General features: G+C 45.2%; 1 protein-coding gene across 1 annotated transcript in view; it reads right to left on the bottom strand.

Moving 5' to 3' along the window:
- LOC109907047 (plexin-A2-like) overlaps positions 1 to 15,000 on the bottom strand; it is a 414,465-nt gene that overhangs the window by 125,172 nt on the left and 274,293 nt on the right. Inside the window, 3 exon segments of the mRNA XM_031793327.1 lie at positions 4,549 to 4,753; positions 5,962 to 6,076; positions 8,578 to 8,674. Coding sequence (XP_031649187.1) covers positions 4,549 to 4,753; positions 5,962 to 6,076; positions 8,578 to 8,674 — 417 coding nt within the window.

Raw genomic sequence — 15,000 nt, 5'->3', positions numbered from 1 at the left:
GTGTTACTGTGTGTTACTATCCCTTAACCCTGCAGTGGGTTACTGTGTGTTACTAACCCTAACCCTGCAGTGTGTTACTGTGTGTTACTAACCCTAACCCTGCAGTGTGTTACTGTGTGTTACTGTGTGTTACTAACCCTAACCCTGCACTGTGTTACTGTGTGTTACTAACCCTAAACTTGCAGTGTGTTGCTGTGTGTTACTAACCCTAACCCTGCAGTGTGTTACTGTGTGTTACTTACTAACCCTAACCCTGCAGTGTGTTACTGTGTGTTACTAACCCTAACCCTGCAGTGTGTTACTGTGTGTTACTAACCCTAACCCTGCAGTGTGTTACTGTGTGTTACTAACCCTTAAACCTGCAGTGTGTTACTGTGTGTTACTAACCCTAACCCTGCAGTGTGTTACTGTGTGTTACTGACCCTTAACCCTGCACTGTGTTAATGTGTGTTACTAACCCTAACCCTGCAGTATGTTACTGTGTGTTACTAACCCTAACCCTGCACTGTGTTACTGTGTGTTACTAACCCTAACCCTGCAGTGTGTTACTGTGTGTTACTAACCCTAACCCTGCACTGTGTTACTGTGTGTTACTAACCCTAACCCTGCAGTGTGTTACTGTGTGTTACTAACCCTAACCCTGCAGTGTGTTACTGTGTGTTACTAACCCTAACCCTGCAGTCTATTACTGTGTGTTACTAACCCTAATCCTGCAGTGTGTTACTGTGTGTTACTAACCCTAACCCTGCAGTGTATTACTGTGAGTTACTAACCCTAACCCTGCAGTGTGTTACTGTGTGTTACTGTGTGTTACTAACCCTAACTCAGCAGTGTATTACTGTGTGTTACTAACCCTAACTCTGCAGTGTGTTACTGTGTGTTACTGTGTGTTACTAACCCTAACCCTGCACTGTGTTACTGTGTGTTACTAACCCTAACCCTGCACTGTGTTACTGTGTGTTACTAACCCTAACCCTGCAGTGTGTTACTGTGTGTTACTAACCCTAACCCTGCAGTGTATTACTGTGAGTTACTAACCCTAACCCTGCAGTGTGTTACTGTGTGTTACTGTGTGTTACTAACCCTAACTCTGCAGTGTATTACTGTGTGTTACTAACCCTAAACCTGCAGTGTGTTACTGTGTGTTACTAACCCTTAACCCTGCACTGTGTTACTGTGTGTTACTAACCCTAACCCTGCAGTCTATTACTGTGTGTTACTAACCCTAACCCTGCAGTCTATTACTGTGTGTTACTAACCCTAACCCTGTAGTGTGTTACTGTGTGTTACTAACCCTAACCCTGTAGTGTGTTACTGTGTGTTACTAACCCTAACCCTGCAGTGTGTTACTGTGTGTTACTAACCCAAACCCTGCAGTGTGTTACTGTGTGTTCTAACCCAAACCCTGCAGTGTGTTACTGTGTGTTACTAACCCTAACACTGCAGTGTGTTACTGTGTGTTACTAACCCTAACCTGCAGTGTGTTACTGTGTGTTACTAACCTAACCCTGCAGTGTTACTGTGTGTTACTAACCCTAACCCTGCAGTGTGTTACTGTGTGTTACTAACCCTAACCCTGCACTGTGTTACTGTGTGTTACTAACCCTAACCCTGCACTGTGTTACTGTGTGTTACTAACCCTAACCCTGCACTGTGTTACTGTGTGTTACTAACCCTAACCCTGCAGTGTGTTACTGTGTGTTACTAACCCTAACCCTGCAGTGTGTTACTGTGTGTTACTGTGTGTTACTAACCCTAACCCTGCACTGTGTTACTGTGTGTTACTAACCCTAACCCTGCAGTGTGTTACTGTGTGTTACTAACCCTAACCCTGCAGTGTGTTACTGTGTGTTACTGTGTGTTACTAACCCTAACCCTGCAGTGTGTTACTGTGTGTTACTTACTAACCCTAACCCTGCAGTGTGTTACTGTGTGTTACTAACCCTAACCCTGCAGTGTGTTACTGTGTGTTACTAACCCTAACCCTGCAGTGTGTTACTGTGTGTTACTAACCCTTAAACCTGCAGTGTGTTACTGTGTGTTACTAACCCTAACCCTGCAGTGTGTTACTGTGTGTTACTGACCCTTAACCCTGCACTGTGTTACTGTGTGTTACTAACCCTAACCCTGCAGTGTGTTACTGTGTGTTACTAACCCTAACCCTGCAGTGTGTTACTGTGTGTTACTAACCCTAACCCTGCACTGTGTTACTGTGTGTTACTAACCCTAACCCTGCAGTGTGTTACTGTGTGTTACTAACCCTAACCCTGCAGTCTATTACTGTGTGTTACTAACCCTAATCCTGCAGTGTGTTACTGTGTGTTACTAACCCTAACCCTGCAGTGTATTACTGTGAGTTACTAACCCTAACCCTGCAGTGTGTTACTGTGTGTTACTGTGTGTTACTAACCCTAACTCTGTAGTGTATTACTGTGTGTTACTAACCCTAAACCTGCAGTGTGTTACTGTGTGTTACTAACCCTTAACCCTGCACTGTGTTACTGTGTGTTACTAACCCTAACCCTGCAGTCTATTACTGTGTGTTACTAACCCTAACCCTGCAGTCTATTACTGTGTGTTACTAACCCTAACCCTGTAGTGTGTTACTGTGTGTTACTAACCCTAACCCTGCAGTGTGTTACTGTGTGTTACTAACCCTTAAACCTGCAGTGTGTTACTGTGTGTTACTAACCCTAACCCTGCACTGTGTTACTGTGTGTTACTAACCCTAACCCTGCAGTGTGTTACTGTGTGTTACTAACCCTAACCCTGCACTGTGTTACTGTGTGTTACTAACCCTAACCCTGCAGTGTGTTACTGTGTGTTACTAACCCTAACCCTGCAGTATGTTACTGTGTGTTACTAACCCTAACCCTGCACTGTGTTACTGTGTGTTACTAACCCTAACCCTGCAGTGTGTTACTGTGTGTTACTAACCCTAACCCTGCACTGTGTTACTGTGTGTTACTAACCCTAACCCTGCAGTGTGTTACTGTGTGTTACTAACCCTAACCCTGCAGTGTGTTACTGTGTGTTACTAACCCTAACCCTGCAGTCTATTACTGTGTGTTACTAACCCTAATCCTGCAGTGTGTTACTGTGTGTTACTAACCCTAACCCTGCAGTGTATTACTGTGAGTTACTAACCCTAACCCTGCAGTGTGTTACTGTGTGTTACTGTGTGTTACTAACCCTAACTCAGCAGTGTATTACTGTGTGTTACTAACCCTAACTCTGCAGTGTGTTACTGTGTGTTACTGTGTGTTACTAACCCTAACCCTGCACTGTGTTACTGTGTGTTACTAACCCTAACCCTGCACTGTGTTACTGTGTGTTACTAACTCTAACCCTGCAGTGTGTTACTGTGTGTTACTAACCCTAACCCTGCAGTGTATTACTGTGAGTTACTAACCCTAACCCTGCAGTGTGTTACTGTGTGTTACTGTGTGTTACTAACCCTAACTCTGCAGTGTATTACTGTGTGTTACTAACCCTAAACCTGCAGTGTGTTACTGTGTGTTACTAACCCTTAACCCTGCACTGTGTTACTGTGTGTTACTAACCCTAACCCTGCAGTCTATTACTGTGTGTTACTAACCCTAACCCTGCAGTCTATTACTGTGTGTTACTAAACCTAACCCTGTAGTGTGTTACTGTGTGTTACTAACCCTAACCCTGCAGTGTGTTACTGTGTGTTACTAACCCAAACCCTGCAGTGTGTTACTGTGTGTTCTAACCCAAACCCTGCAGTGTGTTACTGTGTGTTACTAACCCTAACACTGCAGTGTGTTACTGTGTGTTACTAGCCCTAACCCTGCAGTGTGTTACTGTGTGTTACTAACCCTAACCCTGCAGTGTGTTACTGTGTGTTACTAACCCTAACCCTGCAGTGTGTTACTGTGTGTTACTAACCCTAACCCTGCACTGTGTTACTGTGTGTTACTAACCCTAACTCTGCAGTGTATTACTGTGTGTTACTAACCCTAAACCTGCAGTGTGTTACTGTGTGTTACTAACCCTTAACCCTGCACTGTGTTACTGTGTGTTACTAACCCTAACCCTGCAGTCTATTACTGTGTGTTACTAACCCTAACCCTGCAGTCTATTACTGTGTGTTACTAACCCTAACCCTGTAGTGTGTTACTGTGTGTTACTAACCCTAACTCAGCAGTGTATTACTGTGTGTTACTAACCCTAACTCTGCAGTGTGTTACTGTGTGTTACTGTGTGTTACTGTGTGTTACTAACCCTAACCCTGCACTGTGTTACTGTGTGTTACTAACCCTAACCCTGCACTGTGTTACTGTGTGTTACTAACCCTAACCCTGCAGTGTGTTACTGTGTGTTACTAACCCTAAACCTGCAGTGTGTTACTGTGTGTTACTAACCCTAACCCTGCAGTGTGTTACTGTGTGTTACTAACCCTAACCCTGCACTGTGTTACTGTGTGTTACTAATCCTAACCCTGCAGTGTGTTACTGTGTGTTACTAACCCTAACCCTGCAGTGTGTTACTGTATGTTACTAACCCTAACCCTGCAGTGTGTACCCACCGAGCTGTTCTGACACTGTACAGAGGAGCTGTTGAAGCGCAGGGCGGTGACACGGTGGCTGACCCCCTGGATGTGGAGGACGCACTCGTACCCCCGCTGGCCAGACTGGGGCTGGGGAAGGTTCCGGGCCTTCAGGGTGATGGGCTTCACCTCCCCAGCTGGGATCAGAATCTCCCCCGACCGCACCAGCTGAGGACAGTCCTAGAGAGGGGGGTGGGGAAGGTTAAAGGTCAAATAAACTAACAGACACAACAATCACAGTGGATACACACAAACAACAAACACACGCAGCAGACACACATATAGAAGCTAGCTGGCTAGCCCTGGATGAAAGAACAAAAGCCCTTGACACGAGAAGGAGTGATGGAGGGAGAGGGGAGGGAGGTAGCAGGGTCAAACTGGCCATAGAGGCTGGTGCTGGAGATTGTTGGCTGCTCCACTTCTTCCACTCCAAAGCCTTTCTCACATAATAGGATCACCTCGGAGGGTCAATCTTCTAAAATGGCAGCCAGTGCTTTGTCACTGATGACAACAGACAGCGGGAGGAAACATCTGCAGGATCATAAAACTGGGGGAGGCCAATAATAGCTACAGCTGTGTGTGGGTGTGTATGTGTGTGTGTGTGTATCAGTCAGTGCTGCCACAGTCGGTCTCTTTGGAGTGTGTCAAAAGGGAAGTGTGAAGAGAGAGGCCACTCTCCTCCTGTCCTCTGCAGCAGTAGTCTGTTCTCACTCTCAGACAGACAGATCAATGTGTTACTTTACACCCAGATAGATAGATAGGCGGTAAACACACTCCACTGTCACAGAGAGCGAGAGGAGAGGAAGAGTGTGTGTGTGTGTGTCAGTGGAGGCTGCTGAGGGGAGGACGGCTCATAATAATAGCTGGAACGGAGTAAATGGAATGGCATCAAACACATGGAAACCGTTTGATGTATTTGATCCCATGGCCATGCTGCTGCTCCAGTTTCAACTTCCACCTGACTGTGCTGCTGCTCTAGTTTCAACTGTTCTGCCTTATTATTATTCGACCATGCTGGTCATTTATGAACATTGAACATCTTGACCATGTTCTGTTATAATCTCCACCCGGCACAGCCAGAAGAGGACTGGCCACCCCACATAGCCTGGTTCCTCTCTAGGTTTCTTCCTAGGTATTGGCCTTTCTAGGGAGTTTTTCCTAGCCACCGTGCTTCTACACCTGCATTGCTTGCTGTTTGGGGTTTTAGGCTGGGTTTCTGTACAGCACTTTGAGATATCAGCTGATGTACGAAGGGCTATATAAATAAATTTGATTTGATTTGATTTGATTTGATCCCATTCCCCGTATCCCGCTCCAGCCATTACCACGTGTCCGTCCTCCCCAATTAAGGTGCCACCAACCTCCTGTGGTGTGTGTATGGTACGTACCTCGGAGGCGTTGACGCGTCCCTCCTGGAAGGAGCAGCTGGAGGGGTCATGGGTACACAGGTTACGGTACTTGCACCAGTGGCAGCGGAAGGCACTGTTCACACAGGACAGACACCTGGAGACAGAGGACAAACAGATGGACAGGACAGACACTCAGGAATCTGCACCAGTCACGTGGGAGGAGGTGGCACAAAACGGGCATGAATCTCCAAGGAGGAAACAAGTGCAGCAGATCCCAAGTGGGCACCTGCTGTTGATGCCCTTGTGGTTGGCACGGTACCTCCTAGCTCTTACAGGAAGTCTGCCAACCTAGCGCTCCAACTAGTTTCTAGTGGTTTCCTAACCTGTCTGTGTGAATCGAGGCAAAGCAGCTACAACCGGGACACAGAGGGCACTATTTTTTTCCTATTTAGTGCACTTTGTTTGACCTGGTCCCTGGTGAAATGTAGTATTCTAAATAGGGAACAGGATGCCATTTGGGACGAACCACAGCGACTGAAGCAGAGTCAGGGAGGTAAAGTGAGTAATGGGGATGAATAATATGTTGGCACAGCTTGATCCTGTCATTACCGTTAGGCCAGTGTTATTGTAATGTGGTTGTAATTACCAGCTGGCATGGTGCCTGCGTGCTGCCATAGATGCCCTGGGCATGGTGGGCATGGGGGGTGGGTAGAGATATGGCTGGCATCCTCTATGTAGGCATACTGCATTTATAACCACCTCAAACAATGGCTCTGTGTTAATCCTCTCTAGGATGAGATGAGGGAGGAGGGGTAGAGAATGTTGAGGGATGGCAGGGAAACAGCAGACACAAACTTGGGCATAAGATGATGTCAGGGTGTGTGCGTGTCTCTGTGCCAATGTCATGACTCAGACCTCTCAGGAAGGGAGGAAGGGGACAGTGTTGCGTAGTCTAGCAGTCAGCATGTTTGCTACTACTACTATTACAAGCATCATCATGATGGAAGCCTTGGCCTGATACTCTGTTCCCCTGATAAGCTGTCCCCCTGATACTCTGTCTCCCTGATACTCTGTCCCCCTGATACTCTGTCCCCCTGATACTCTGTTCCCCTGATAAGCTGTCCCCCTGATTCTCTGTCCCCCTGATACTCTGTCCCCCAATACTCTGTCCCCCTGATACTCTGTCCCCCTGATACTCTGTTCCCCTGATAAGCTGTCCCCCTGATAAGCTGTCCCCCTGATACTCTGTCCCCCTGATACTCTGTTCCCCTGATAAGCTGTCCCCCTGATACTCTGTCCCCCTGATACTCTGTCCCCCAATACTCTGTCCCCCTGATACTCTGTCCCCCAATACTCTGTCCCCCTGATACTCTGTCCCCCAATACTCTGTCCCCCTGATACTCTGTCCCCCAATACTCTGTCCCCTAAAGCCGTTCTCACATTGGCACTTTAGAGTGACTCAAATCCCATTTATTTGTCCAATTCATATCTGTTTTTCTCCCTGCAGTCTGAACAGCCAAAAACCACCTACAATTGTAGGTGGAAATCAAATACAAGTCTGATTCCTGGCCATGTGACTTGTGTCTGAACAGTCAAATTTGATTTATTTGCCCTCACATGGTTAGTCTGTTATTCGGTATATCTTGTTGCTTGCTGGCTACTCTGTTGACAGTTTGACAAGAACATGTGGTAGATAACTAGCTTGGTAACTGTTTACAAACAAATGAGTGAATGTTCTAGAAAGCTAAACAGCTACCTAGTTGACTGCTGTAGATAGTGAAAAAGGACTAGTGACCAATCTGATTTGGTCACTTGTAACTTGCTGTTTGGACAGCCAGTAGTCCAAACAAGATTTGAAAAACAAAACTGATTTGAGCATCAAGGCCTGCAGTGTGAACAAGGCTCAAGGGTTGTGTCACTGTGATGTTGATTAAAATGGTTGTACAATTTTCTGACAAGAGGTCCATGTCTCTATGACTGCATCTGAAATGGCATCCAATTTCCTATATAGTGCTCTACTTTTGACCAGAACCGTATGAGGGCCCTAGTCAAACGTAGTGCACGATATAGGGTGCTGGGTACTGATTCAGACTAACCCCACAGTATGACTGGTACAGTAACTGGTCCCTCCTTATAGTCTTACTGTACAGTATAATGAGGAGTTGATTGTTGGACTGATGTATAGTCTAATTGAGCTTTTCCAGGCTGGATAAATGATGCAGACTTGTTTATGCTGCAATATTCATCAGAGCAAAAACATGGGAGGATTTAATTCAGAAGAATGAGGCTGATTCGCCCGCCGGTATAGCAGTGTGGGTGGGTGTGGGTGCACAGCTCTGTGTGTGTGTGTGTGTTTACTGCCTGATTATCTGAGTAGATGTGAGAGCTCTTAATAGAGTACACTGTGACTTTGTGTTCCACCCAGACAGGCTCCTCAGACTGTGACTTTGTGTTCCACTCAGACAGGCTCCTCAGACTGTGACTTTGTGTTCCACTCAGACAGGCTCCTCAGACTGTGACTTTGTGTTCCACTCAGACAGGCTCCTCAGACTGACTTCAGACACAAGGACATAGTCAGACACTGACACTACAGGGGAGGCGAGGGGCTGTGAATACCGGCCCAGGACTGCAGGAGTAGATGAGGAAGATACTCACAGTTGGTGAACACTGCAGTTGTAGAACTTGACCTCCGTGCTGATGACCATCTGACCAGTCTCCTTAGAGTTGAGCCTCAACTCTACACCTGACCAGTCTAGAGAGAGAGCGAGGGAGAGCGAGAGAGAGAGAGGAGAGAGAGACAGGGAGAGCGAGAGAGAGAGGAGAGAGAGCGAGAGAGACAGGGAGAGAGAGAGAGAGGAGAGAGAGACAGGGAGAGCGAGATAGAGAGAAGAGAGAGCGAGAGAGACAGGGAGAGAGAGAGAGAGAGAGAAAGACAGGGAGAGAGAGAGAGTGAGGAGAGAGAGACAGGGAGAGAGAGAGAGAGAGAGAGAGAGAGAGAGAGGGAGAGCGAGAGAGAGAGAGGAGAGAGAGAGAGAGAGAGAGAGACAGGGAGAGCGAGAGAGAGAGAGAGGACAGAGAATGATGAATGAAGCACTTATACAAATGACACACTATAACATGTAGCAGCTTGTACCAACCCTTCCTGGATTCAATATAACCTGCTTAGAATACAAATGGAGAGACACAAACACAACACCCCTCTTTTTCTTGAAGTCTATCTTTTCAGTTTCTCAAGAACACATCCCTCCTCTTTCTCCAGCAGTCTATATTCCCCTCAGTACTCTATCCTTCCCCTCCCCCAGTTTCTATCCTTCCTTCAGTCTGTCCTTCTGTCTGTCTGCTTGTTCACCCTCTCAGTCCCCTGGAGGCCTGGAAGGGACCCAGAGGGCAGGTAGCGGGCAGTGGGGTACCGGGTGCCAGTCTCTGCTCTGGGACAGCTGGGTCTGAGGTGGGTCTGAGTAGCTACCAGGTACCCGCTGAGGTCCAAGCTGACCCATCCGGCCGGCCACTCATCCCACACAAACACACATCTCATCCCACACTCTGAGTCACACAACACCTACACACGCACAGTATAACCCATGTTTTCTCCTTTTTATTTGAATATGTTTGGCAGGTAGCCTAGCAGTTAAGCGTATTGGGCCAGTAACCGAAAGGTTTGAATCCCTGAGCCGGCAAGGTGGAGAATTCTGTCGTTCTGCCCATGAGCAAGGCAGTTTACCCCCAACAACAACTGGGCACATTGGATGTTGATTAAGGCAGCCCCCATGCACCGCTCTGATTCAGAGGGGTTGGGTTAAATACGGAAGACACATTTTGGTTGAATGCATTCAGTTGTGCAACTAACTAGGTATCGTCTTTCCATTTCCCTCTTAGTCTCTCCATTTCCAGCATTTTAGAAAATGACCATCTGGGACTGCAGTGATTTGGCAGTGTGTGGTCCTTAATCAGAATAACAAACTCATAGTTATTCTACTATAAAGACAAAGGGAAATATCTGTGTTATGAACAATGCTGCTGTGTTTTCTCTCCATGTCAGATCACAGAATGATGTGATGTGTAAAGTAGAATGCAGGCTTGGGCTCAGACGGTTCGTAGTGTGGGAGGTTTTAATGAACCTAAGTACATTGTTCTCTCTCACTGCACCTGTTGGGGATATGTTTTTCCACACACCAGACTGAACAGTGCACTACATCAGCTCTGCATTTCAGCATTCCATCACATCATCTGTTTGGCAACTACTAGCGTTGGGCCAGTAACCGAAAGGTTTGTGATTCGAATACCCGAGCCAACAAGGTAAAAAATCTGTCGATGTGCCTTTGAGCAAGGCACTTTTGCCCGAGGCGATGAACTACTATGGCTGACCCGGTAAAACAGACTTTTCACTGCACCTATCTGGTGTATGTGACAATAAAACATACACAACCGTTCAAAAGTTTGGGGTCACTTAGAAATGTCCTTGTTTTTGAAAGAAAAGCACATTTTTTGTCCATTAAAATAACATCGAATTGATCAGAAATACAGTGTAGAGATAGTTAATGTTGTAAATGACTATTGTAGCTAGAAACTGACAATTTGACATTCTGAGAAATGAAGGCTACTCCATGTGAGAAATTGCCAAGCAACTGAAGATCTTGTACAATGATGTGTACTACTCCCTTCACAGAACAGTGCAAACTGGCCCTAACCAGAATATAAAGAGGAGTGGGAGGCCCTGGTGCACAACTGAGCAAGAGGACAAGTACATTAGAGTGTCTAGTTTGAGAAACAGAAACCTCACAAGTCTTCAACTGGCAGCTTCATTAAATAGTACCCGCAAAACACCAGTCTCAACATCAACATTGAAGAGGCGACTCTGGGATGCTGGCCTTCTAGGCAGAGTTGCAAAGAAAAAGCCATATCTCAGACTGGCCAATAAAATAAAATATTATGATGGGCAAAAGAACACAGACACTGGACAGAGGAAAATTGGAAAAAAGTGTCATCGACAGACTAATCTAAGTTTGAGCTGTTCGGATCACAAAGAAGAACATTCATGAGACACAGAAAAAATGAAAAGATGCTGGAGGAGTACTTGACACCAACTGTCAAGCATGGTGGCGGCAATGTTATGGTCTGGGGGTGCTTTGGTGGTGGTAAAGTGGGAGATTTGTACAGGGTAAAAGGGATCTTGAAGAAGGAAGGCTATCCCTCCATTTTGCAACGCCATGCGATACGTTGTGGACGGCGCTTAATTGGAGCCAATTTCCTCCTACAACAGGACAATGACCAAAAGCACAACTCCAAACTATGCAATAACTATTTAGGGAAGAAGCAGTCTGCTGGTATTCTGTCTATAATGTAGTGACCAGCACAGTCACCGGATCTCAACCCTATTGAGCTGTTGTGGGAGCAGCTTGACCGTAAGAAGTGGTGAAATTGCTTCAGATTACCTCAACAAATTGACAACTAGAATGCCAAAGGTCTGTAAGGCTGTAATTGCTGCAAATGGAGGATTCTTTGACGAAAGCAAAGTTTGAAAGACACAATTATTATTTCAATTAAAAATCATTATTTATAACCTTGTCAACATCTTGACTATATTTCCTATTCATTTTGCAACTCATTTCATGTATGTTTTCATGGAAAACAAGGACATTTCCAAACTTTTGAACGGTAGTGTATGTTGTTCCTGTGTCTGCCATTTTGTTTCCCTCTCAGGCAGATAAAACCTCCCCTCCCGCCATCTTCCTCTTTCACTCCGTCCTTCCTTCCTCTCTCCCTTCCCTAGCTCCTCCACTGTCACCCTCCCTCCCTCTCTTCCATCCCTCTCTCCCCCTTCCTTCACTTTCATTACTTCTGCACATGATCAATGTTCATTTGGTCAATAACCTCTCCCCTGGTTGTTTGGAAGGTAGGTAGGTAGGTGGCCGGCTAGTCCTGGCTGATGAGGGGCAGGGTGTGTGTATGAGGTGGGATTGAGAGGGAGATTATGAGGGGATAAACTGACATTTACCTGGGGGAGAGACATTCATATAAGCCCCCACATGCCACCGATTTGGTGACTGTTGGGTAAACATGGCTGACATTTTAGTCTCAGAGATGGGATTACATCACTGTGACAGCACACACAAACAAACAAACAAATAGTGTGTGTAATCATCTACAGTGATTGTATGATCACCTATGACGTCACACATGAATATTACATGTTCTACATTTGATACTTGTGGAGCTCTGAAATATTTCAGTGCTCATAAATCCTGGGCTCAAAACCTGGCTCTCTAGCAGAAAGAAAAATCTAGCAGAGAAAAATAACCTTGGCTTGGGCCTATTTACCTTACTTGGAAAGGCACATCAATACACCATCTAGTTTTTACAATTTGATTCCGATTTTTTGTTTTTACAATACATAAACTTACAGATGCACACAAACATCCACAAGGTCACTTATTACCCCCACCTCCAGCACCCGTATTACTCTCAGCAATACCTTTATTTAACTAGGCAAGTCAGTTAAGAACACATTCTTATTTACAATGACGACTTACCCCCCCCGGCCAAACATGGACAATGCTGGGTCAATTATGTGCCACCCTATGGGACTCCCAATCACAGCCGGATGTGATGCAGCCTGGTTTCGAACCAGGTACTGCAGTGACACCTCCATACACTGATATGGAGTGTCTTAGACCACTGCGCCACTCGGCCTCAAACTGCACCATTTTGAGTCTCTCTGTCGCCCACACACTTTCAACATTTACATAATAAATTATTTGACATTTCCATTGTGTTAACGATGGAGGATTGATTTCCAGTTTGGAAGTATACGTTTTTTCAAGATGATTGAGGAGAAAAGTATCGTCCAACCCATTGGGTACCTCACTACACCCCCATATGCCATGTCTGGAAGTATGCAGACAGACAGGTTAACAGTACATTTACATTGTAATACTTCTATCAGACAACTTGTGGTGGTTAATTTCTTTACTATCAAATGAGGAAAGACAAACATATCACAAAAGTCAGAGTTATACTTAAACTAAATCATTAATAATAAGAGCTTTGCAATAGCAATGACTTTCAACGATTCACCATTTCAAATGATCCGTTGAGAGTGATAAAACAAAAGTACAAAGGTCTTTGAAAGCCAAGATACACCCCTTTCAACCTACATGACGAACAACAGATACATAGAATGTTCACAAGGTTAAGACTCCAAACGGGAACCATCTCCCTGGTACGGTTATAGAGCAGAAACATTAACTCATGTTCTCTGGAATGCTCTTTAGTTTTTATCACCCAAAGACATGGTAAATCTCCTCTGTCAGTGTTATCTCATAGAGACCCATCCTCAGTAGAACACACACACACAATAGTTAACAGAACACTCTATTCTGTCGAATAAAACAACCATTATAACGCAATACAAGCATTATAACATAATCTTGCAATTTCCCTGACACTCTGCCCATGACTTTTGGACGATATAGCGTTCCCAGAAGGCATGGGTTATTGAGTCACTGTTAGTTTTACACTAAGACAGGACTCTGCTGTTGTGCTGTAGAATTTGTGTAATACAATTTTATACATTCGTTTATACTGGATTTCCGTAAAATTGTTAGTTACATTTTGTTAGTTAGATATGCAAAACATTGCAGAGAGCCTATAATACATATCATATGAATATACTTTCTGACTCAAATGGGGTTCCCTCAAGATTACTCCATTTCTTGATATGAAACTTTTAAGTAATGAAAATATCTACATTGGTCCGTCCAAAATAGCTTTTTAATTCTGTCATGGAAATAAATGTATTTCCTGTTACCAAGTCATTTATGGTTTCTATGCTTTTAGTTTTCCATGTAGAACATTCTATCAGTGAATTGTGAAAAGCTATCCAAGGACAGTACGGGTTATGTTTTTAAGGAGTGATATTGGTTACACTGTTCTTAACTAGGAAGTTATTAATGTTCTTAACTTTATACTTAGAAAATATACACACAAAAAGATTCTGGGGGTGAGCATATGCCTCTTCAATATGTACCCACTGTTCCTTTTTAATGCATTTAACTATATGTCCCAAGAAAAAGCCTTGGGTAGCGAGTTGATACAATTCCAAGACTAGAAGGTTAAAACCACCCGCAGACTTAGGAAGGTGTACACCATCTTGTCCAACGCAACCTTTACTAGCTTACCATCCCCTGAGCTACTCCTTGTCTACCTCCCCATTATCAGTCTATCCTACCCTGTACCTCTACACTGGCCTCAGTGCTGTGTTAGCCCCATGTGAGGGCAGTAATGTGGGCAGCTCTATCCGGACACAGGCCCTGGTCCCTGGTCATCCATCCTCCAGGTTTCTTAATGAGGCCAGGGCTGGTGTGGAGCACACTCCCCAACCAGGGGGACTGGTCTGCAGGCTGGGGGAGCTCATTAGGCTGCCTGGACCACGTGAGGCTTTGGATCGATGATGGGACCAGATGTGGGATTAGTGAATGGAGACCAGTGTGTGTGTTAGAGAGTGGAGACGGACAGAGGGAACATCGAACATCTCATTAACACACAGGAGCTTATAAATAGCAGAGAGAGGGAGGAAAAGAAGGAAGGCAAATAATGTTTGGAATGTTACAGCCCGCTGCTGTACTGTGTACAACTGTATGGCTCAAAGCCAACTATCACCTTGACTTTAATGGCAGTTAATCTAAGTGAATCTAGCTAGTATGGAATCTAGGAACATAATTGTTTTCCAGCGGTGATTGTGATTGCCTCCTTCGCCAGATACATCAGGTGCATGTGTGTATCTACCTTGGTCAGCAGGTATGAGAGGAACATGCATGTGTGTATCTACCTTGGTCATCAGGTATGAGAGGAACATGCATGTGTGTATCTACCTTGGTCAGCAGGTATGAGAGGAACATGCATGTGTGTATCTACCTTGGTCAGCAGGTATGAGAGGAACATGCATGTGTGTATCTACCTTGGTCAGCAGGTATGAGAGGAACATGCATGTGTGTATCTACCTTGGTCAGCAGGTATGAGAGGAACATGCATGTGTGTATCTACCTTGGTCAGCAGGTATGAGAGGAACATGCATGTGTG

Source organism: Oncorhynchus kisutch, linkage group LG17, assembly GCF_002021735.2.
Source record: "Oncorhynchus kisutch isolate 150728-3 linkage group LG17, Okis_V2, whole genome shotgun sequence".
Classification (NCBI taxonomy): Eukaryota; Metazoa; Chordata; class Actinopteri; order Salmoniformes; family Salmonidae; genus Oncorhynchus; species Oncorhynchus kisutch.
This window is presented reverse-complemented; position numbering and strand designations above follow the sequence as displayed.